Source organism: Hibiscus syriacus, unplaced genomic scaffold (assembly GCF_006381635.1).
Source record: "Hibiscus syriacus cultivar Baekdansim isolate YM2019G1 unplaced genomic scaffold, ASM638163v2 tig00110556_pilon, whole genome shotgun sequence".
Lineage (NCBI taxonomy): Eukaryota > Viridiplantae > Streptophyta > Magnoliopsida > Malvales > Malvaceae > Hibiscus > Hibiscus syriacus.
In genome coordinates this window covers 987,692-1,010,574 of record NW_024062779.1, presented here as the reverse complement: position 1 = coordinate 1,010,574, position 22,883 = coordinate 987,692, and the positions used below count along the sequence as shown (strand labels likewise).

The following is a 22,883-nucleotide window of genomic DNA, read 5'->3' as shown; positions in this document are numbered from 1 at the left end:
TAACTCTGTATAAATTATATATACAGGTGGTCCAAGAGCAGGGGTATGAGCGACATTGGATTTGGCCGAGATAGAACTACGTACTGTTACTTTGCCATTGCTTCAAGCAACCCGTTGCCGTATGACTCTGAAGTTAGGATGATAATAACAAAAAGTACCGCTATGATAAGCGTTGCCGACGACTTTTATGATACTGAAGCTTCTTTCGATGAACTGAACAGCCTCACCGCTGCAATTGCAAGGTAAGTTTCAGTCACAGAACTAACAGGCTAATTTTCAATCCACTGACATGCAATTGAAACGCATTGCAGATGGGATGCTAACGGATTGAGTGGTCACAGTAAGACCATCTTTAATGCCCTTGATGATCTCGTCACGGAAATTGTAGCTAAAGTTCAGCATCAGAAAGGAATAGATATCACATGTTTTCTTCAGCAAATTGTAAGTTTAAATCATACATATATATATATAACTATAAATTATACTTATAAGTATATAATATAAGTATATATATATAATTGTAAAGTATAATATATAAGTAAATGTATACATAAGTATATATGTATGATGTATCAAATCTTATTACGTTGGAAAGTGATGCATATACTTGCTCTGAATTACCATTTACTATGATGTGTGTGTGTCTCAGGGTTGGCGTTTATACGAGCAAACGCAGAGAAGCTCCTAGGAGGATACCGACGTCAGTTTCCTCGTTGGTTTGCCATTGTTTTCCCCGGAATGATTGAACTTGCTCGTAAAACTGGCCTAGACCTTGACTTCCCCGACCATTCGCAACAGTTGGTGATGGATGTATTCATTGAACGACATCGAATCCTCCAAAAGTAATTTCAAATACCTAAATCGACTGATTGATGAGCATCATAAATTAACTGCAAAATTCATCAATTATATATATTTCCTGTTTTTTCATGTTGGTATATAGTAAAACGGACGGTGGTCCATATCCTCCATTATTATCATACCTCGAAGCGATGCCTTCATTTTATGCCATCAATGAAGAAGAGATAAGCGTAAACTTAAAAACTGACGGTTCGTTATTCCAATCCCCTTCTGCGACAGCACGTGCATTCATGGCTACTGGCAATAAAGACTGCTTAGCTTACTTACAATTCCTAGTTGAAACATGTTCCAATAATGGAGGTAAATTGATTATTTTATATATGTTTTGGGTCCGGGATTGATTATCTCTTATGACAATGACAATGTCAATGTCAATGTCAATGTCAATGTCAATGTCAATGAATTCTCTATTTAGGAATACAACATATTTTAGCACCACGCGCTATATTTTATTTTTCTATATTTTTAATATTAATTTTACCGATCATGCTACGCTTAGATTCTAACCATTCATATACTCTCTCTTTTTTGTAGTTCCACCGACATATCCAACGGATGAAGAGCTAGTAAACCTTGGTTTGGCTAATCAACTGCAAAGGTTGGGGTTGGCTGAACATTTTATCTGGCAGATTGAAGAGATATTGACCCAAGTTTATAAGTAATAGCTTAAAAGTTGATGCACGACTTGATTTATTTCATTCCGACACACGTATTTAATTTTTTTTTACAAATGATTATAATTGACAGGAATTATGAAAAGGAATATTCACCGTCAGAAAAAAGCTTTAGTGTTACTTCAGTTGCAACCCAGCTATAGAAAGATTCTTTGGCATTTCGACTCCTTCGCATGCATGGTTATAACGTATCCCCATGTAAGGATTAGATTTTAAACAATTTTTATGCGATATATTGGCATGCACTTGTGGTTTTTCAAACTCTAAATCAATGTATTTTTTTTCATATGCATGGAGCTTGTGTTGGTTCTTGAAGGGTGAATTCACGAGATAATGTTCTCGAATTTTTTTTTTCACGATATGGTGCACATCCCAGATTAATTGCTGGAATGTGGTGAATTCGACAGTGATCGCCATAGGACGCCATGCAATCCAGGCGACCTTGGAGGTCGCCATGCAATCCAGGCGACCTTGGAGGTCGCCATGCAATCCGGGCGACCTCCAAGGTGGATTGCATGGCGCCCTGTGCGTATTTTGCAAAAATCATGGGCCGTGGGAATGCATGGGGGAGGGGATGCATGCTGTGCATGGGACGTGGGAACTGTGCATGGCCATGCACGTCGAACGGTGTAGGTCACGGCGGCGTGGTCGGTAGGTCGCCATGGAGTCTCGGCGACCAAGGTCTGGTCTGTAGCTGCTGTAGCTGCATGCATGCGTTGCATCATAGCTGAGATTCCTGCACCCGTAGCTGTATGTGTTATTGCAGCGTTAATTTAGCTGTCAGCCTTTCAATGCTCAATAGTTAGACGACAATGCTAATATTATTTGCTTCAACAATCAAATTTAATGATTCTGTCCAACGCTCAGTTGCTTTATATAAAGGATATGGTGTTTAGGGTAGAAGCACAAGCAGAACCGGCACATATAAACTTTGCCGAGAGAAAGAAAAGGAAGAAGAAGAAAAGAAGATTTCGTGAGGTAATTTTTTTATTGTTTAATTTAGTTTATTATATGAAATTATTAGTTTGTTAGTTTCGGGTTTAGGGTAAAATTAAAAATCTAGTTAATTAGTTTGTTAGTATAAATTATTAGTTTGTTAGTTTAAGTTATATTATATTAGTTTATTAGTTTAAGTTATATATTATATTATATAAAAAATTAGTTAATTAGTTTCTTAGTTTAAGTTATTAAATATAAAAAATATTAATTAATTTGTTAGTGTCTTTAAACGTATATTAGGTTGTTCGTTGAAGTTGAAGTTATATTATAAAAAAATTAATTAGTGCTTAATTAGTTTGTTATTTTAACTAAGTTATATTATAATAAAGAAATAGTTTATTAGTTTAAGGTATTATAATATATTAGATTATATAAAATTAATTTGTGGGAGCTATTGTTGTTTAAATAAATATTTTGTTTACACATACATGACATTATTTCACAATATTTGCCCACGTACAGATTGATTCGAAGAAAGAAACAAGGCAGGAAAAAAAAAAGTAAAGGAAGAAGGCATAAAGACGTGAGTAATTTATTATTTTTTGTTGTCCATTTTTTGTTGTTGTGTATGTGTAAATTAGTTAGTTAGTAAGTTTATATTAGATTATATAAACTAATTTGTGCGAGATAATTTCCGTTTTAAAAAATATTGTGTTTAAAAATATTTAGTGTTGTTTTAAAAATAATTTGTTTAATTTACATTGTATGTGTATATTAGTAAGAAGTAAAAATTAATTGAATGAAATAATCCGGACAACGCATTATCTCGCGAAATAATTATTTCGAGAACAGTATATCGACAGTTTTGCCTAACAAATTTGTTTGATATTTTTAAAAAATAAAAAATATTATCAAACTAATCATTATTATTAGTAATAATTACTAAATGATTAGTATCAAATCAAAATCATTAAATATTTATAATAAATAATTATTAGTGATTATGACTAAATCATATTATTATTAATCATTAATATCAAATCATTAGATTAATAGTAATTATCAAATCATTATTAGGTTTATTAGTAAGCAATCAATCAAGTTAAATAATAAATTTTATTTGATCATTAATATAATAGTATATTATATTATATTTAATAATTTATGAAATTATCTTATCTAATTTTTTAATCTAAATTAATTTTTTTTATTTGTAGAGAAAATGAGCAGCAACTTTTTCACGATTGTCCATTATAATGGACAGATTATGGAAAATGAGGTCGGAGTAGTTTTTCAGTCTGAAAAACCAATAAATATGATGTTCAAAAAAGACATCACATTTATAGAAATGAAGCATAAGATAGAAAGAAAAATTCGAGCTGCAGTTGATGGTTTGAGGTATAGGTTTATGATATGCTCTAACCCAGTCAGATATGCTCCAGTTCCACTTGAAGAGGATGATGATATTGGAACCATGGTTGGATTACATGAGTCAACCAATATAGCAGTTATTGAATTATTTGTTGATGTGCGTAACATATGTGATGTTGCTGGGTCATCAAGAGGTGTGGCTCAAAATCCATCTGAAATGGCTTTATATAGTCAGTTTGAGGAGCCGACATACAGGTTCCCGAACAGTTTTATGGCACTATTGGAAAGTGTAAATGAAGTCGGGGGGACATCTACAGCAGCAGAGTATGAGACGAGAAACATACCGGAATTGGTTGTTGATAATGACGCTGAAAATCGATGGGGAGAAATTCATGATGATTCAAGCGAAGATGAAGAAACTGAAGAACCCGTTTTGGGCGGCGACGAAAATATTTTTGGTGGAGGTGCAATTGATGAAGTTCCGACACCGTATGAAGCTACTCCTCACATGTACGAGATAGATTATGATGCAATGAGGGCACCTGAATTCCCAGACATGCCACATTTACCTCCGTACCAAATGACTGAATCATTCGATAATTCTGGTGAATTTTCAGTTGGGGTGCAATTCAGAGGAAAAAATGAAGCTACGCTGGCGATTAAAGAGTACTGCATCAAATGCCATGTTGATGTCCATGTTGCAGAGTCCAACCAGAAAACCCTATACGCAAAGTGTGTAAAATATGGCCCAGAGTGCAAGTGGAAGATCAGAGTGTCGAAAAATCAAAGGCACGATGTTTGGGTCATCACGAGGTACAATGGTTCGCACACATGTTTGCGAAACTCCATCGAACAAGACCACCGACTATTGGACTCCGATGTAATATGTGAATACGTGAAGGCGATGGTTGAAAAGGATCCAAGGATATCTTGTTCAGTGTTAGCTGCATCTATTCGAAGCCAATTTGGATATCAAGTAAAATATGGCAAGGTGTGGAATGCGAAAATGAAGGCAATGAAGTTGACGTATGGAGATTGGGATACATCGTACAATGAGCTACCACATTTGCTACAAGCAATGAAGCGATTTATCCCAGGAACTATAGTGAAGTCTCAAACCATGCCCGCATATGACGAAGAAGGTCAACTTCTGCCAGGGAAGAAATATTTCATAGACTATTTTGGGCATTCAAGGCATGTATTGAAGGATTTCCATTTTGCAAACGTATGATCCAAGTAGATGGTACGTGGTTGTATGGTCAATATAGGCATGTACTTTTGATGGCAGTTGCTCAAGATGGTGAGCGAAATATCTTCCCAATTGCATTCGCCATTGTTGAGGGAGAGACAACAGAGGCTTGGGATTTCTTTCTGACCAATCTACGTCAATATGTCGTTCGTGAAGATGGAGTTTGCTTGATATCCGATAGAGGAACGGGTATTTTGGCGGCAATTGAACGACCAGGAAGTCGTTGGATACCTCCGTATGCATATCCGACATTTTGTATCCGTCATATTGGCAAGAATAGTATCGACCAGTTTCATAACGCACATATTCGTAGCGAGATAGTCAGCATGGGTAAGTTTTATTTTCAATATTTGTGTATTTTTTACGTGGTTTTTTTAAGAGCGGTTTAACACAATATATTATGGAACAGGATACGAACTACGTCGACCAAATTTTGACAAGAGATTGGAGAATTTGAAGGTATTTTACGATGATCAGCGTGTTTGGAAGTGGGCTTCAAAAATACCGCGGGAAAAATGGTCGCAAGCATACGATGAAGGTCGGAGATATAGACATATGACCACAAACCTTGTTGAGGCCATTAATTCGGTACTAAAAGGTACACGCCATCTCCCAATAGCGAGTGTGGTGAAAGAGACGTACTTTAGACTGGGTAAAGTTTGGTCGGACAAAGGCAAGGAAATTGAGAGTCTCATAAATAGAGGTAAAACTTGGGCTCCTACAGTGGTGGAATCAATGGAAGCAAATGAGCGATTGGCAACATCAATGGTTGTTCATAATTTCGACCGAGTTGTTCATACTTTTGTCGTGTCGTGCATACGTCGTAACGTCGGAGGAGAAGACCAAACATTTAGAGTTGATTTACGACACAAATGGTGTGATTGTGGTCGTTTTCAGGCATGGAAATATCCATGTGCTCATGCAGTCGCTGCATGTATGTATGCTGGTGTAAGCGCATACACTTATGTTGATGAATGCTTCCACCTACGTAGGATATTAAATGTCTACAGCTATGTGTTCAGACAGATCCCGAATGAATCATATTGGCCCAAAAAGGATCATGATGAATGGCTACCAAATCCAATGCTTCGCAGAAGTCCAAAGGGTCGACCTGAGTCCACTCGAATTCATACCAGTATGGATTTTCATGCTATAGAGAGAGGTCAAGCAAAGAGATGCGGATTATGTAGGGGTGAAGGCCATTCAAAAACAATTGTCCTAATTTACCAGATATAGGCCTCATCATTAGTAATCATATATGTATTTCTATGTATTATTAATCATTATAAAAATGATTTAATAATGATTTAAATATTTAATGATTTGATGATTTAGTAATGATTTGATAATAATCATTATAGTAATGATTTGATAATAATCATTATAATAATGATTTAGTAATAATCATTATAAAAATGATTTAATAATGATTTAAATATTTAATGATTTGATGATTTAGTAATGATTTGATAATAATCATTATAGTAATGATTTGATAATAATCATTATAATAATAATTAGTAATAATCATTATAAAAATGATTTAATAATGATTTAAATATTTAATGATTTGATGATTTAGTAATGATTTGATAATAATCATTATAATAATGATTTTATAATAATTATTTAGTTATTATTTAGTAATTATTTATAATAATGATTTATAATAATGATTTAATACTAACAAATGAGTGTACAAGTGTGGATTACTGAGTTTAAATTTATACATAGTCGAATTTATTAATGATTTAAAATAGTTGATTTACTAAATATTTAATTATTTGATACTAGTAATGATTTGATACTAAAAATCATTGTTAAGGTTAAAAAAAGTAGTCTAATTTCAATAAATAATTTGTAATAAATAGCAAACGAGTTTACAATTGTTGTCGATGTCGGGGTGTTGTTGAATGATAATGTCGGGGCGGACGTCTGATACGTTGTGGCCGTTGTGGCTCAGGAGTATTGTACCCATCCCCCTCATTCATTAGGGGTATTTGAACTGTCATGTGTTCAAAGTCATACGTCGACGAAAACGTAGGAGAATAGATGGGTGCCTCAGGTTGCACAAACTCTGGTATGTATGCCGGGCCAGTAGAATCATCAACTGCGTGATGCAACGATTGTGGTGCGCTATTATCCACATCGGTCATTTCCGCTTCAGTTTGTAGAGATGAACTCCCACTCCCACTCAGTAGAGAGTATTCAGCTTTACCAAATCTTTTCTTAAACCTCAAAAATTGTCGCCTCTCTACTATTGTTGTGAGGAACGACTTTCCATTATCCAAAAAATAAGCAAGGTAAGCCGAAGTCTCAAAATTAAAGTCGTCGTCTTGAATGGCGTCAAGAGTTGGCATGAATGAAGCCCTATTGTTCCAAGCATTAATGTAGGTTACATGCTTCTCAACCCAATTAACGCTTTCTTTACGACGACCATCAAATCTGTGCAGGTCGTCATGCGTCTCAACCCAATTCACTGGACGACGACCATCTAAGTTTTGGAGGAGGTCATGAGCCCATGGACTCCGCGGAATAGGTTGGTGGAAGTGGAATTGCCTCAACACTCTATCCCCAAATTGGATCTAAACAAAAGCAAAATTGATCAATGGTGTAACAGCACACCAATATTGAAACCCATCTAAAATATCGTGCGGTATCAACGCAAATAATTCTTCATTCATGTATGGTCTCCAATTAAACTGTAAAATTACAAAAACAATAAAATTATTTAAATCAAATAATATAGTTAATTTAAATAATAATTAAAAAAAATACAAATTATGCATACCTCCTTTTTGGCCTTAATGTCGATCTTCAACCTGAACTCTTTAATGTTGTTGTGCACCAACCCTGTGCCTTCAATTTTATGCCTCCATCTGTATATCAATCAAAACAAAAATAGAGACATTTTGTTCAATAATTTTAATCAAAATAAATATTTTTTAATTAATATTTTATATTAAAATAGAGGATTCATATTACCTTCCGGCAAGTGGAAAGTCAACCGCAGTCCGACTAATCGGTGTCAAAAACGGAAGTCTATGCCAAGCCCATGATTGTAGCAGCAACAGACATCCACCGATTTCTACTGTATTATTATCATTCACGACTAATGACGCCTTGCACATCTCACGATACAAGAACGCCAATATCGCCGAACCCCAGCTATATTGCCTACAATTCTCAAAATTTGTTAAAAAAGAAGATACTGAGTGTGAACATAACTACCGGATTTATCAGGCATCAAAATTCCCCCAATCAATTGTAATATATATGCTCGTGTTGCATATATAATTTCGTGCTCCGTACTATTTGATTGAAGTTGAAATTCATTCTTCAACCATGACAACCTCACCCGCCACCCTTTACACTCTGGTGGTACGGGCGCTTTCCCAAGAAACAAGTTGCAAAGTTGTTCCACCTTATTAAACTCATGTGACATTACCACCGGCATCCCATTAGTTTGGACCCGAGTTGCATTGCCACATCCTCCAAAGTTATCGTGCATTCGCCACACGGCAAATGAAACGTGTGCGTTTCTGGTCTCCAACGTTCAATCAACGCACTGATCAAACCTGGGACCAACTTGTAATCTCGCACAAATGTTATATACCAAAATCCAGCCTCTTGCAAATTTCTTCTATTAGTGGGTGTGGCTTGGGCACTTTATGTAGTCGAAGACGAAGGACTCGCTGCTCGTCCTCCTACAATTAAATATTTCAAAAAAATTATCACAATCATAAAATAATATTCAAATATTTATTAATTATAATTCATTAAACAAATATTTTATTCACCATTATTCCCAAATGACTTGAAATATGTTCATTGTCAAGCCTCAACAGTGGAATTTGGTCAGCCATTAGAATGAATCTGTAAAAAAAATTAAACAACAATATTTAAAAAATCATTTAATATAATCTAAATAAACTAACTAACTAATTTACAACACTAAACTTTAATATAATAACTTATAATATAATAAACTAATAAACTAACAAACTAAACTTTTAAAATATAAGTTAAACGTAAACGCTAAACCCTTAAACAACTAATAAATATTCTTTTATATAACTAAAACTAACTAATAAACTATTTTTTCATTATATATACTACTAATAAACTTACTAACTAATTTTTATATAATAAATTCAACAAACAAATATAACTTAACTATTTAACTAACACAAACTAATTAAATAATTTTTTTATATAACTAACTATTAACAATACAAACTAATTAATTATTTTTTAACTATATAACTATCAAACATATACTAATTAAATAATTTTTAATTTATGTATACTATAACTTAAACTAACAATCATATAACCCTAAACTAACAAACTAATTAACTGCTTTTTGTTTAACCCTAAACCCTAAACTAACAAATTAAACATTTATAATAATAAACTAATTTAAATATAAAAAAATTTACCTTATCTCCCTTTCTTCTTCTTACTTTCCTTTCTCCCTTTCTTTCTTTCCTTTCTCCCTTTCTTTCTTTCTTTCTCGGCTGCAATCTCTTCTCCCTTTCTTCTGCAATCTCTTCTCCCTTTCTTTCTTTCTTTTATAACCGGCTGAGGCCTCAATTATTTCACCAATTGTACAATTGCAGCTATGATATCATCAGCTGATTTCACGCGTTCAATTATTGTACCAATAATCAAATGGTTCACATGCCTCAAATGGTTCACATGCATGCATTGGGAGGTGTAGGCATGCAGCGGGGAGCACGTGAATTGGGAGGTGTAGGCATGCAGCGGGGAGCACGTGAAGGAATCTATGTGGCTGTGCATGTGCATGGATGATGGGAATGGCGCCGGGACTACATGGCGACCTACAAGGTCGCCGGGACTACATGGCGACCTACAAGGTCGCCGAGACTACATGGCGACCTACAAGGTCGCCTAGGCTGCATGGCGACCTCTCTATTCCTGCATGCTCCCATTGGCTCGTATGGCTCGTATATGGCTCGTTGCATGCTCCCCATTGGCTCTCTATTCCTGCATGCTCCCCATTGGCTCGTATATGGCTCGTTGCATGCTCCCCATGGCTCGTATATGGCTCGTTGCATGCTCCCCATTGGCTCTCTATTCCTGCATGCTCCCCATTGGCTCGTATGGCTCGTTGCATCCTCCCCATTGGCTCGTATGACTCGTATATGGCTCGTATGTCACCCTCGTATGTCACCCCGTATGTCGCCTGGATTGCATGGCGTCCTCCAAGGTCGCCTGGATTGCATGGCGTCCTATGGCAATCACTGTTGAATTCACCCCATTCCAGCAATTAATCTAGGATGTGCACCATATCGTGAAAAAAAAAATTCGAGAACATTATCTCGTGAATTCACCCGGTTCTTGAATGATCATGAAATTCTAGATCATATTGAAAAAAATCACGATCTTTTCTATAGCGTAATGCTTAATGTTTATAGAGCCACGGATCTCATATTTCCCGGAGAATATGAACTTGAAGAAGCAAGATCATCTTCTAGGAAAGTGTTGGAGAAAGTTGGAAGTAAGGGAACTGGATCAGATAATGACCCTTTTACAAAATGGTATTCAATTTTATTACCAGCTGTTATAATGAAATTATAATTGAACTATGTGGCACAGAGGCAATTACATAATATTTGTAATCTTTTGGCTCAATTAGATCAAGCACGAGCTGAGCCTTCCATGGGTGGCGCGCCTGGATCACTTGGAAAATAGAGCGTGGATTGAAGAGAATGAAATGATTGCTTTGTGGCCTGGAAAGACCTCTTTTCATAGGTACGAGGACTAAAAGCTTTTGCTGAACTTTCAAGTGAAAGTTGATAATTTAATGTTATATATCTAAAATATTATATAATCATAAATTAAAATAATAATAAGATTATATTTTCAAAAGAATTTCTTACTTATTCTCTCACGTGCTATAATATTCATTTATCCGTATAACATTAAATTAATTCTTTGGAAGCAGGTTATCAAGCGCTAAAAATGAAAAGTTCGTGCAACTTGCTGTGGCAGATTATAAGTATAGGCAGTCAATTCACAAGAAAGAAATGGCTGAATTGAAAAGGTAAGGAAACTGAAGCCTTCTTCAACATTATGCTAATTACGGGTCTGTTTTCTAAATGGCACACTTGTTCGTTTCATTGCAATAGTTGGTGCCTTAAAATTAGTGATATGGGATTTGGTCGAGAGAAAACTATGTATTGCTACTTTGCCATATCTGCCAGCGTTTCCCTGCCTTGACTCCGATATTCGAACGGTGGTAGCAAAAATTGCCATATTGATCACAGTTGCTGATGACTTTTTTGACATGGAAGGTTCTCTAGAAGAGCTCAACATCCTCACTGATGCAGTTAGAAGGTAATCTCCAAAAGCAAAAGAAAATTAATGCTGATTAGTGATTCTGTTTAATGGTTTATTAGAAACTTATTATTTTTGGTTTTGAATGGAAACAACAGATGGGATGCTAGAAGATTAAGAGGTCACAGTAAGGCTCCGACTAAATTTAGTCGGATCTTACGTTTCTATCTTTTTAAATAGCAGAGTTTGGTGTCATGTCCCACAGAGTCCTACCACATGCCCATCGAAGCATTCTCATTTCTGCGGCCTCCATCCTCCTTACGTGATCCTTCTTGATTGCCCAACATTTTGATCCATACAGCAACGCTGGTCTTATTTCCATTCTATAAAATTTTCCCTTAAGTTTTAGAGGTACCTTTTTGTCACACAAAACTCCAGTAGCAGCCCTCTACTTTAGCCATCCCGCCTTTATACGGTGTGTAACGTCATCATCTATACCCCGTCTTTATGTATCATAGACCCTAGGAACTTGAAACAATCCTTTGAGGGTAGGACGTGTCCCTCTATGCATACTTCTACATCTTCATCGTTTTGGTTCCCACTGAAGTTTGAACATAAATACTCTGTCTTTTCAATATTGATCCTTAGACTTTTTTCTTCCAAAGCAGTATTCCAGGTAGCCAGTTTACTATTCAACTCAGTTTTTGTTTCAGCAACTAGGACAATGTCATCAGCGAAAAGCATACACCATGGAACACCGTCAGGTGTCGCACAATAGATGTCGTCCATAATCAAGGCGAAGATGTAAGGGATAAGATCTGACCCCTGGTGGAGTCTGATTTCCACCGGGAATGCCTCGGTCTCTCCAACTGTAGTCCTGACGTATGTAGTAGATCTACAGTACATATCACGAATCGCCTGGATATAAGCAGTTGGGATCCGTCTTGTTTCCAAGGTCTTCCAAATTGTATCACGGGGAACAGTATCATACGCCTTCTCAAGGTCAATGAACGCCATGTGAAGATCTCTATTTCCCCCTATATTTCTCCATAAGCCGTCGAAGTAGATGAATCACCTCCGTAGTAGACCTGTTTGGCATAAATCCAATTTGGTTTTTTGAAACCCTAGTAATCTGTCTCAACCTAGCCTCTATCACCCTTTCCCATAGCTTCATGGTATGACTGAGTAGTTTAATACCTATGTAGTTGCCACAATGTTGGGGATCTCCTTTATTCTTATAGATTGGTATCACCGTAGACTCTCTCCACTCCTCTGGCATCTTGGCAGTCTCTAAAATAATATTAAAGATGTTGGTCAACCACTTAACTCCCTCTTCTCCTAAGGCCAACCACACAGTGATAGGAATTTGACCTGGACCGACAGTTTTGTCCCTCCCCATCTTTCTAAGACATTTTGACTTCCTTGAACCCAATCCTACTTGTAGGGTAGTCATTGGTCGTAATATGATGGTCGGCTGACCCATCAACGATACTATCTCTACAGGGAGAGGCACCATCATTAAATAAGCAAAAAATAGTAACTACCCCAAACCCTTTTAATATCATGATCATTCAATAAAAGAACACCATTGTTGTCCTTAATAAACCTAATGCTACCTAGATCATTTTTCCTATTTTTCCTGGATTTTGCAAGCCTGAAAATGTCGTTTTATCCTTCCTTGGTAACTAATCTCTTGTACATTTCCTCGTATGCCTTATCCTTTGCTTTAGCCACTGTTTTCTTGGCTTCCCGCTTTGTCTCCTTGTATCTTTGTTTAGCACTCGATCTTTCTTCGTCATCATTGCATTGTAGAAACTCCTTGAAGCAAGTTTGCTTTGTCTTCACCTTAGTTTGGACTTCGTCGTTCCACTACCATGATTCTTTATGTTCCTAGACCTTCCCTATCGACAACCCAAGGGTGTTTTTTCCCACCTCTTTGATGAAATTTGCCATAATTTTCCATAACATATTTGCATTATTTGAGTTTGTAGTTCCAAAACATGTATTAGACAAAACCTTACTCCTAAAGTCATCAGTTGTCACTCCATGTAAGTTCTTCCAAAGGATCTTAGGTTTATCAAGTTTAGCCCTCCTATGAGTGCTCCGCCCGTGACGTACGCAGAACACCAAAACCAACAATTTGTGTTGTGATGCACATGTCTCTTCAGAGAACACATTACAGTCAATGCAAGCCTATCGATCCTGACTTCGAACCATGATGTAGTCGATTTGGGTACAATGTCCACCGCTATGGAATGTAATCAAGTTAACATCTATCTTGTTAAAGAAGGAGTTAGTGACCACCATATCGTGTGCAGTAGCAAATTCAAGCAACTTACGCCCCTCCTCGTTCCTACTACCAAAACCGAAACCCCCATGAACGCCGTCATACTTGTCAGTTGCACTACCTATATGGCCATTGAAGTCTCCCCCTATGAAAACTCTTTGGTCCCCCGGAATGCTCCTAAGTACATCATCTAACTTGTAACATCCTCAAGACCGGGTTAGTGACTAAATTGTAAAGTTTCAGAATTTGGTGATTTAAAGTATAATAATTGATTAGTGCAAGGACTTATATGAAATGTTGTGTAGGATCAAATTATAAAGAAGAAAGAATAGAAGGATAGAATGGTCTTTTGCAAGGAAAATAATTAAATAAGGGATTTATATATATTAGCTCCACGTGGAAGAGAAGAAAGAAAAATCAAGGTTCCAGAGTTCTCTTCTTCTCTTATTTTCTCTCAAACGTGAAGACTTATAGCAAATGTGAGATTTTTCATAAGCTAATTGTTTGTTGAAATTTAAGTTTGGTTTTTCTCTTTAGATGTTAATTAAGCTTAAGAAAAACTTAATTTGCTTTAAAACAACAAGATAAAGAGTGTAGGAAGAATTAAAGAATAGGAGTGCTTGAATGGAATTTTGAAAAAGAGTTCATATTTGGAATCGGAGGTTGAATTTGAATTGTTATCGACTTAATTAAGACATACGAAATGTTAGAATTAGATTTAGAACATGTTGGAATTTGAGGGAGATTCTTGAAATCTATGTGGAGGATTGAATGTTTAAGTATAAGAGATATTGAATGGGTATTAATTAGTTTAAGTAGATGTATGCAAGTTAAGGAGATAAAAAGATGGGAAATATAAAGTGTTGAGAGGATTATGAAGAGATTTTCGTGCTAAAATAACATTTCTGGGTTGTGTGCATCGATGTACATTCAATGTGTACCGATGTATCAAGGGTAAAATCCCATAAATTGTTCAAGGTGTATCGATGCACATGAGGTGTATCAATGCACTCCTTTAAAATAAAAACATCGAATGTCATTAGTGTATCGATGCACAAGTAGTGCATCGATGCACCCCCTTAAAATACAAACATCGAATAGGATTTATGTATCGATGCACCCGTCAAGGGATGCATCGATACATGGTGTAGTGCATCGATACATACCTTCATTAAAAGATGAAAATAACTTTATTTTTAGCCTAAGGAGTGATAGTTTAGAATATATTAATTAGTATACTGATTAGTATCATTGTATTACTATGTAGATATAAAACGTAATTTCGTTCCGTAACAAACAAAGGATTAGGATCAAGTCAAAATAAGCAAGGCCAAGGTGAGTGCATATCCTAGATGAAATGGAATTGAGACAATACTTGCGATAAGTCTATCTCTTATCATTGAATTTATGATTTTATATTCATGCACATGCATACATATATATGTGTTAACGTTATAGTGATTTCATGCATTTTTCATTCATGATTAACATGGTAATATATGAATGAATGTCATTATCAGAGAATTCTTCCAGATATATGAAATAATGAAAATGATCATATGAAGTGACTTATGTGTTCACATGGACAGTGATGAAAGAGATATGAAATGAGAAATATATTTATAATTAAGCCCATGTTATTTAATATGAGAGCTATAGGTATAATTGACATGCCAAGAGTCGAGGGATTATCAGTGGTCCTTCGGGACATAGTGGTTCTTTGGAACAATCAGTGGTCCTTCGGGACATAGTGGTCCTTCGGGACAAATATTCACTGCCCCTTGAGGGAATTATACGATCTATGGTGACAGCATAGTGCACAACCTCTATGTACTCACATACCTTTGTTCTCCATAATATACATGGGCAATTCAAAGATAAGTTAAAGTGGAATTAGCATAAGAATATATATTTTACATGTGCAGGTTACCGTCATATATGTTATAGTGAAATAGATGCATACAAATAAAGATGTCATGATCAGATGGTAAGAATGCATGTTCATGAATGTATTGTTATATATATATATATATATATATTTATATTATGTCTCACTAAGCCTATGACTTAGTGTGTAAGTGATTTACACGTAGGTACCAAGAATCAAGAGGAGCAGTAATAGAGGCGGCAAGGACAACATCACTACTAAAAGATCATATCAGAAGTAATTGACAAAGTAGGTATTTTGGTTGTGTATAGAGTGTTGGCATGTAATAAGTGGTTAATTACGAATGCTCTGATCGATTTTGTATTTTGTGGTCTTTTTTATGTAAATTAATGTATTTGATTTTAATGAAAATTTAAAATTTCCCATTTTTTCTTTAAGTGTCTCGAACCTATATTCAGGTCGGATATGGGTTAAGGGTGTTACATAACTGATCCCAGAAGCAACGTTTCTCCCCCTCCCCCTAGGCCAACATGTGGGGCGTACACTGAAAGGACATTCACCACTTCCGCTTCTATAATAACCTTAATCATCATGATCCTATCCCGATATCTACAAACTTCAACTACATTTTCCTTGAGCCTAGAGGATACCAAGATACCCACTCCATTTCTAGCGTTATCTACGTCTGAATACCACAACTTGTACCCATTACACTCTCTGGCGCGAGCCCCTTTTCACCTAGTCTCCTGAATACATGCAAAATCTATTTTCCTATTACTAAGTACGTCTGTCAGCTCCAGCAACCTAACATTTAATGTGCATATATTCAACGAACAAACTCTAAGTCTAGTCTCCTTGACGCCACTCTATCGAGCCCTCCCCCTATACGCCTTATGGGATCTAAAAGAATGACATGACCTCAAGTAATCATCTATAGTTGAAGCTATGAGGAACTATGAAAAAGGAATCCAAAGTAGAAAAGAGAAGTTACAATAAAGAGAAAGAAAATGCTAGAGATAGATTTTACAACAGCGTTTCTACCGTTGTTGTAAAACACTCCAGCTGATCATTAGCGAGAAAAAACGTCAAAAACAGATTATAGTATAAATGCTTTCAACAAAAAAAAACAAGATTCTATCTTATGGTTTTCTTTTCAGTCACTTTCTCAGTAACGAAACGGACTTTAAACAAAGGTAACTATAAAACAAAGTTTTAAATTCAGAATCAAAGAAAAATTACAATTCGTAAAAACTCAAACTATATACTATTTCTTTACGGAAAAAGAATCAGCATTCACGTTTAAAGCGGAAAATGCAAGCTAAAAACTAAAACAAACACAACAATATGATTATGAATATTTTAGGTTAATAAAAAAGAACAAATAAAACGAGAAAATTAGATGAAAATAGATCTACTTTGTTAAAGGAGACAATGAAAACTATACATACAGAAGCTAGAATGTGAAAAATGCGAAGAAGGAAAAAGTCGAAGAGATAGAGATAGAGAGAGAGAGAAAATATCTGAATCGGTAGTGAAATGCTAAAACAACCTTTGCAATGAACTAAATCTACTTGTTAAGAACAAAACAAAAAGAACCCAAGTCACTCAAGAACCTAGCAACAAGTTCAAGACTTTAGAGATCTGGGTTTATGGATCTTGACACTCAAAAAGCGGCAAGCAATTTAAGAACTTGACTTACCTTGTGAAGAATATGACCCAAAGAAATTGATTAAAATAAATATTGTAGTAATATACCAACGGGATCGTATTGTCCTTGTGCAAATACAAGATCAAACGGCGACCAAGAAATGACCGGAACAAATTGTTGCAATTTTGTGGGATTCTCCGTCGGCAGAACGTGGAAGAAATGGTATTTTACGTGAAAAAACTCCTAAATAATATAAGATAAAAACCACGGGCAATGGTAGAAGAATTTTACTATGAGAAAATAGGAATTACAACTTCTCTCGATCTAACAAGGAGAAAACAATGACAATTCTCCCTTGATAAAAAATGAGAAAACAACTCTTAAGAAAACTCTCTAAATTCTCTAGTATTGTGAGAAAACTAGAATGATTTGGGATGATTTTAAAGCTAAATGGGTTAGGGTATTTATAGTTGAAGCTTAAGGACTAATCTTGTAAATATCCTAAAGTGTAGGGCCTAAATTTAGTAATTTTCCCTTACCAAATTCAATAAAACTGATGCCTACTTGAAGAAGAAAATCAACCGCCCCATTTGCTTGGACCAAATCAGTTGTGTATTTTGACAGTTGACTTTCAACAATCTCCCACTTGAAGATTTGATTGGAACAATCATATCTTCACAACATTCTTTCGACCTTGTACTTCTTTGTTGTATTCTAATGCTCTTTGTCTGGATTCGCCATGTACCTACTAACCACTCCCACTGCTTGTGCAATGTCTAGTCTTGTGCATATCATAACGAACATTAAACTTCCCATTGCCGATGCATACGACACTCGAGACATCTCCATCATCTCTTCTTCACTGCTAGGACTCATACTAGAGGATACTTTGAAGTTAATAGGAAGAGCGGTAGAAATTGCCTTACAATCTTGTATGTTTAATCGTGACAAGATCTTCTTCAAGTAATTATTTTGTGAAATCCAAATTTTCATATTATTTCTGTCTCGGTGAATTTGCATCCCTAGAATCTTGTTTATTGATCCCAAGTCCTTCATTTCAAATTCCCTAGCCAGTTGTGCCTTCAATTCTTAAATATGATATTTGTTAGGTCCTGGAACCAACATGTCATTCCACATACAACAACAATATAACAAAATCGTTATCACCAAACCTCTTGAAATAAGCACAAGGGTCTGTATTAAGCATGTTATATCCAAGGCACTTAATGAAGGAATCAAATCTATTATACCAACATCTTGGCACCCGCTTTAGACCGTACAAAGATTTGTTCAACCTGCAAACCAAGTTCTTCTTTTCTTTTTCTTCAAAACCTTCAGGCTGGAGCATGTAAATCTCTTCTTTAAGATTTTCATGAAGAAAAGATGTTTTAACATCTAGATGCTCTAGATGTAAGTTCAATGTAGCACACATTGCCAAGACTACTCAAATTATTGTTAGTCGAACCACAGGAGAAAAGATTTCATTAAAATCAATACATTTTTTTAGCATATCCTTTGACCAAAAGTCTTGCATGATACCTCTCCTCTTGATCGTTACCATTTTGCTTGATTTTGAAGACCCATTTGTTACCAATTGGCTTCCATCCTTGTGGTAGTGGCACAAGGTCCCATGTATTATTTTTATGAAGGGCTTCAGTTTCTTCTTGCATCGCCATCTTCCACAGTGAAGCATCCAAGATCTGATTGACGAGTTGTTGGAGCTTCAGAACTCTCTTGTTCAAACTCCTTGTTCAAACTCCTTTTCTACATGTATATGTGTAGTCTCTGACTTTTCAGCGCTACTATCTTCTTCTTTTCTTTGTAGTTTATCTTCTACAAAGATAACATCCCTGTTGATGATTACTTTGCGGGTAGTGGGATCCCACAAGCGATACCCCTTTACACCATCAACATACCCCAAGAATTTGCATTTCTTGGATTTTGGATCCAACTTTGAAATTTATTGGGAGTTGTACATCACGTACACAATACTTCCAAATACATGGAGGTTTGAATAATCAGCTGGTTTACCAGTCCACATCTCCATTGGTGTCTTCAACTCTATTGCAGTTGATGGATCTCGATTCACCAAATAACATGCATTATTGACTGCTTCTGCCCAAAATGATTTTTCTAGGCCTGCAGCCCTCAATATTACTCTTGCTCTTTCTAAAGAGGTTTTGTTCGTCCACTCTGCCACTTCATTTTGTTGAGGAGTGTTTGCCACTGTGAACTATCTTTTGATTCCTTCTTTCCTGCAAATGTCATCAAATTCTTCACTTGTGTATTCTCCTCCATTATCTATTCTGAAGCACTTGATCTTATTTCTAGAATCAATTTCTACCCGCACTTTGAAGTTTTTGAAAGTTGAAAAAAGTATCCGACTTCTTCTTAATAGGGTACAACTAACATCTCCTAGAGTAGTAATCAATAAATGAGACAAAGTATTTTGTTTCGCCTAGGGATGTAACTGGTGCTTGTCATACGTCAGAATGAACCAATTCTAGAACACTTTTGCTTCTAGAATTTGATATGTTGAATTTCAACCAGTGCTGCTTACTTGTTATACAATGCTCACACAAAATAAGTGATACATTTGTTAAGCCTAGAAGTAGCTTTTTCTTCACAAAGACTTTCATTCCTTGTTCTGACATGTGTCCAAGTTTCTGATGTCATAGAATTGTAGAATCTGAACTACATGAGGCAATAGAGGCTTCTCTCCCTTCAGCATGTACAAGTTTGTTGCTATCTTTTCGCCTTTTATCACCACAAGCACTCCATAGAACACCTTCATAATTCATTTTCGTATTTCAATTGCTTGCATTATTATCCAACAATCCGTAGGATAATAAATTTTTCTTTATGCCTTTCACGTGCTACATCTCAAACAACTTTAATTGTTCTATCATACATTTTCAATTTGATGGTTCCCACGCCAACGATCTCTAAGGCATGATCATTGCAACTATACACAGATCCTCCTGAGAAAGGATCATAATGATGGAACCATTCTCTTCTTGAGGTCATGTGATATGTTGCTCTCGAATCAATGAGTCATATATCTGCAAATCTCTTTCTACCTTCCACGGTGGTTGACGCTTCACAACATAGAGCATCTTCATCATCTGAAGTGTTTGCGGTATTACCTTGTGGATTAGAGTTTTTACCTAGACTCCAACAATTCTTCTTCAAGTGACCCTTCTTTCCGTAGTTGTAGCACTTTAAATTCTTCTTGCTTTTTGACTTTGATCTACCATGTTTGTGACTGCTGCTTTGGCCACGTTCTGTTGATCTCCCTCTCATCGCTGTAAACGCTTCTGCTTGTTGTAGATTTACTTGTCTGTCTTCTTTATTCTTGCGCCTATTTTCTTCTTGTAGAACAGCAGCTGCAACGTCATCGAAGACTAGACTGGTGACATTACTGTTTGTCAAGTTGATGATGAGTTGATCATACGAATCAGGTAGACTTTGAAGTAAAAGCTCAGCACGTTCTTGTTCTCCTATTGTACGTCTGAAAGATGTAAGCTGAGAAAATAAAGTGTTCAGTGTGTTTAAGTGCTCCGTCACTGAAGTAGATTCTGGTATCCGGAGAGTGTACAATTTCCTCTTAAGGAAAATTTTATTGTGCAACGATGTGTCATCATACAGTTTTGTGAGATGATCACATATCTCCTTAACTGTCTTCTTCTCCTCGATGCTTGACAATACTTCATATGCTAATGCTAGATGAAAGTTTACCATAGCATTCCAGTCCATTTCGATCCATTTGTTATCTGTGAAATCTATCGGCCTTTCACTGATAGCTGCTAGACAACCGTCTTTCTTCATGACGACCTTCATCTTCAATTTCCATAATGAGAAATTTCTCCCATTGATCTTTTCAATATCAAATTTCGTTGCCATAGCTTCTATTACGGATAGCTCACACTATTTCACTATCGTGAATAGTTCTCTGGAACCTTCAAAGAATGGGTAATACCTTCTTACTTTCTTATGTTGGAGGATCCATCTTTTGGTGGAAACCACAAAGACAATAAGTAGATATTACACACTCAAATCTGGCTCTTAATACCAATTGTTGTGGAATACGACTATCGGATAGAGCAAAATAGCAACCGATAATTTGAGAAAATAAAAATAAGATAAAGAAGACATAAATATTTACGTGGAAAATTCCTAAATAATATAGAGTAAAAACTACGAGCAATGATAGAAGAATTTTACTATGAAAAAATAGGAATTACAACTTCTCTCAATCTAATAAGGAGAAAACAAAACTCTCTAATTTCTCTAGTATTGAGAGAAAGCTATAATGATTTGGGATGATTTTGAAGCTAAATGGGTTATGATATTTATAGTTGAAGCTAAATGGGTTATGATATTTATAGTTGAAGCTTAAAGACTAATCTTGTAAATACCCTAAAGTGCAGGGACTAAATTTAATAATTTTCTCTTACCAAATTCAACAAAAACTGCTGCCTAAGAAAAAAATCAGTCGCCCCATTTGCTTGGACCAAATTAGCCGTATATTTTGACATTTGACTTTCAACACTAAGTATTGGACTTGTCCAACAAAAATTGAGGATAGTCCTCAGGGCTAATACTAATGAAAATCGTAAATTTGATGCAGTGGTGTGAAACATTCGATTCATTGCTTGTGGAAGCCAAATGGAGCAAAAGTGGATCATTACCATCAACTGATGAGTACCTTCGGAATGACATGACATCGATTGCTGCACATACGTTGGTTCTTCCAGCTTCGTGCCTCTTGAAATCAAGCTTAAGGAATGCCGATATCAGCCCGTTCACCGAATACGAGACCGTTACCAAACTGACCATGCTTATACGTCGTCTGTTGAATGACATTCAAAGCTACCAGGTGATTGTAAAACTATTTCTATCATAACGTTTCCTTTGTTTCGTATGAAAAAAACTCTTTGTATTCATATGGAAGCAAATGGTGACAGAAGGAGATGGAAGATGGGAAAATGAACTACGTATTGCTATACATGAAAGAAAACCCAGACGCAGACATCGATGATTCGATCGCCTTTATCAGGGACTTGCTGGACAAGAGGAAAGAGTTAATGAAACATGCTTTGATGGAATCAAGGCAACTCCACTTATCATGCATGAAAGTGTTTCAAATGTTCTTCAACTCCAGCAACCGATACGATTCGAATACGGAGATGATTCAAGATATCCAAAAGGCAATATACGTTCCTGTAGATGTTGGAACATGGCAGCCATTGGATCCTCTTCCTTCGCAGTCCGGGACGAAGAAGGAATTTCAAACAATAGGTTCTCATCAGCTTGTTCAACGACCTTTCAAATATCAGAACAAAAGAATCGTAGGATACCAAGCTTCTTTGCCCATTGCAAGGCGTGGATATGCTAATATATTTACCATGCCAAGCTTTAGATTGTCTTTCGCCTAGTCAAATCAGTCTTGACTGTCCATACCTTTGAGGATAATAATGTATAATACAAGTGAAATAAATGTGTGGAGGTAGATTCCTGCTGGTTTCGTTGAATTCAAATAAATATGTATTAAATGAATGTTTGTGGTGGGGCATCCAATAGTTGTTGTTAGATATTATTTAATACAATTTCCCTGGGTCATATTAATGCAGTAAAATGTTAACCAACATGTTTTTTTTCTA

At 35.9% G+C, this 22,883-nt stretch overlaps 2 protein-coding genes and 1 long non-coding RNA gene across 3 annotated transcripts; all 3 read left to right on the top strand.

Annotated features, from left to right (window-relative positions):
• Positions 1 to 643: 643 nt before the first annotated feature.
• LOC120131640 (S-linalool synthase-like) lies at positions 644 to 1,838 on the top strand. Its single transcript, XM_039148592.1, has 4 exons — positions 644 to 842; positions 944 to 1,161; positions 1,396 to 1,519; positions 1,609 to 1,838. The coding sequence occupies exons 1-4, from the start codon at positions 739 to 741 to the stop codon at positions 1,676 to 1,678; spliced, it is 516 nt and encodes a 171-aa protein (XP_039004523.1). The 5' UTR covers positions 644 to 738; the 3' UTR covers positions 1,679 to 1,838.
• Positions 1,839 to 10,651: 8,813 nt separating this feature from the next.
• LOC120131641 lies at positions 10,652 to 11,596 on the top strand. Its single transcript, XR_005516936.1, has 4 exons — positions 10,652 to 10,872; positions 11,066 to 11,164; positions 11,250 to 11,457; positions 11,556 to 11,596. It is a non-coding gene; the product is annotated as an uncharacterized LOC120131641 (long non-coding RNA).
• Positions 11,597 to 21,826: 10,230 nt separating this feature from the next.
• LOC120131794 ((E,E)-geranyllinalool synthase-like) lies at positions 21,827 to 22,682 on the top strand. Its single transcript, XM_039148704.1, has 2 exons — positions 21,827 to 22,099; positions 22,188 to 22,682. The coding sequence occupies exons 1-2, from the start codon at positions 21,827 to 21,829 to the stop codon at positions 22,656 to 22,658; spliced, it is 744 nt and encodes a 247-aa protein (XP_039004635.1). The 3' UTR covers positions 22,659 to 22,682.
• The last annotated feature ends 201 nt before the right edge of the window (positions 22,683 to 22,883 follow it).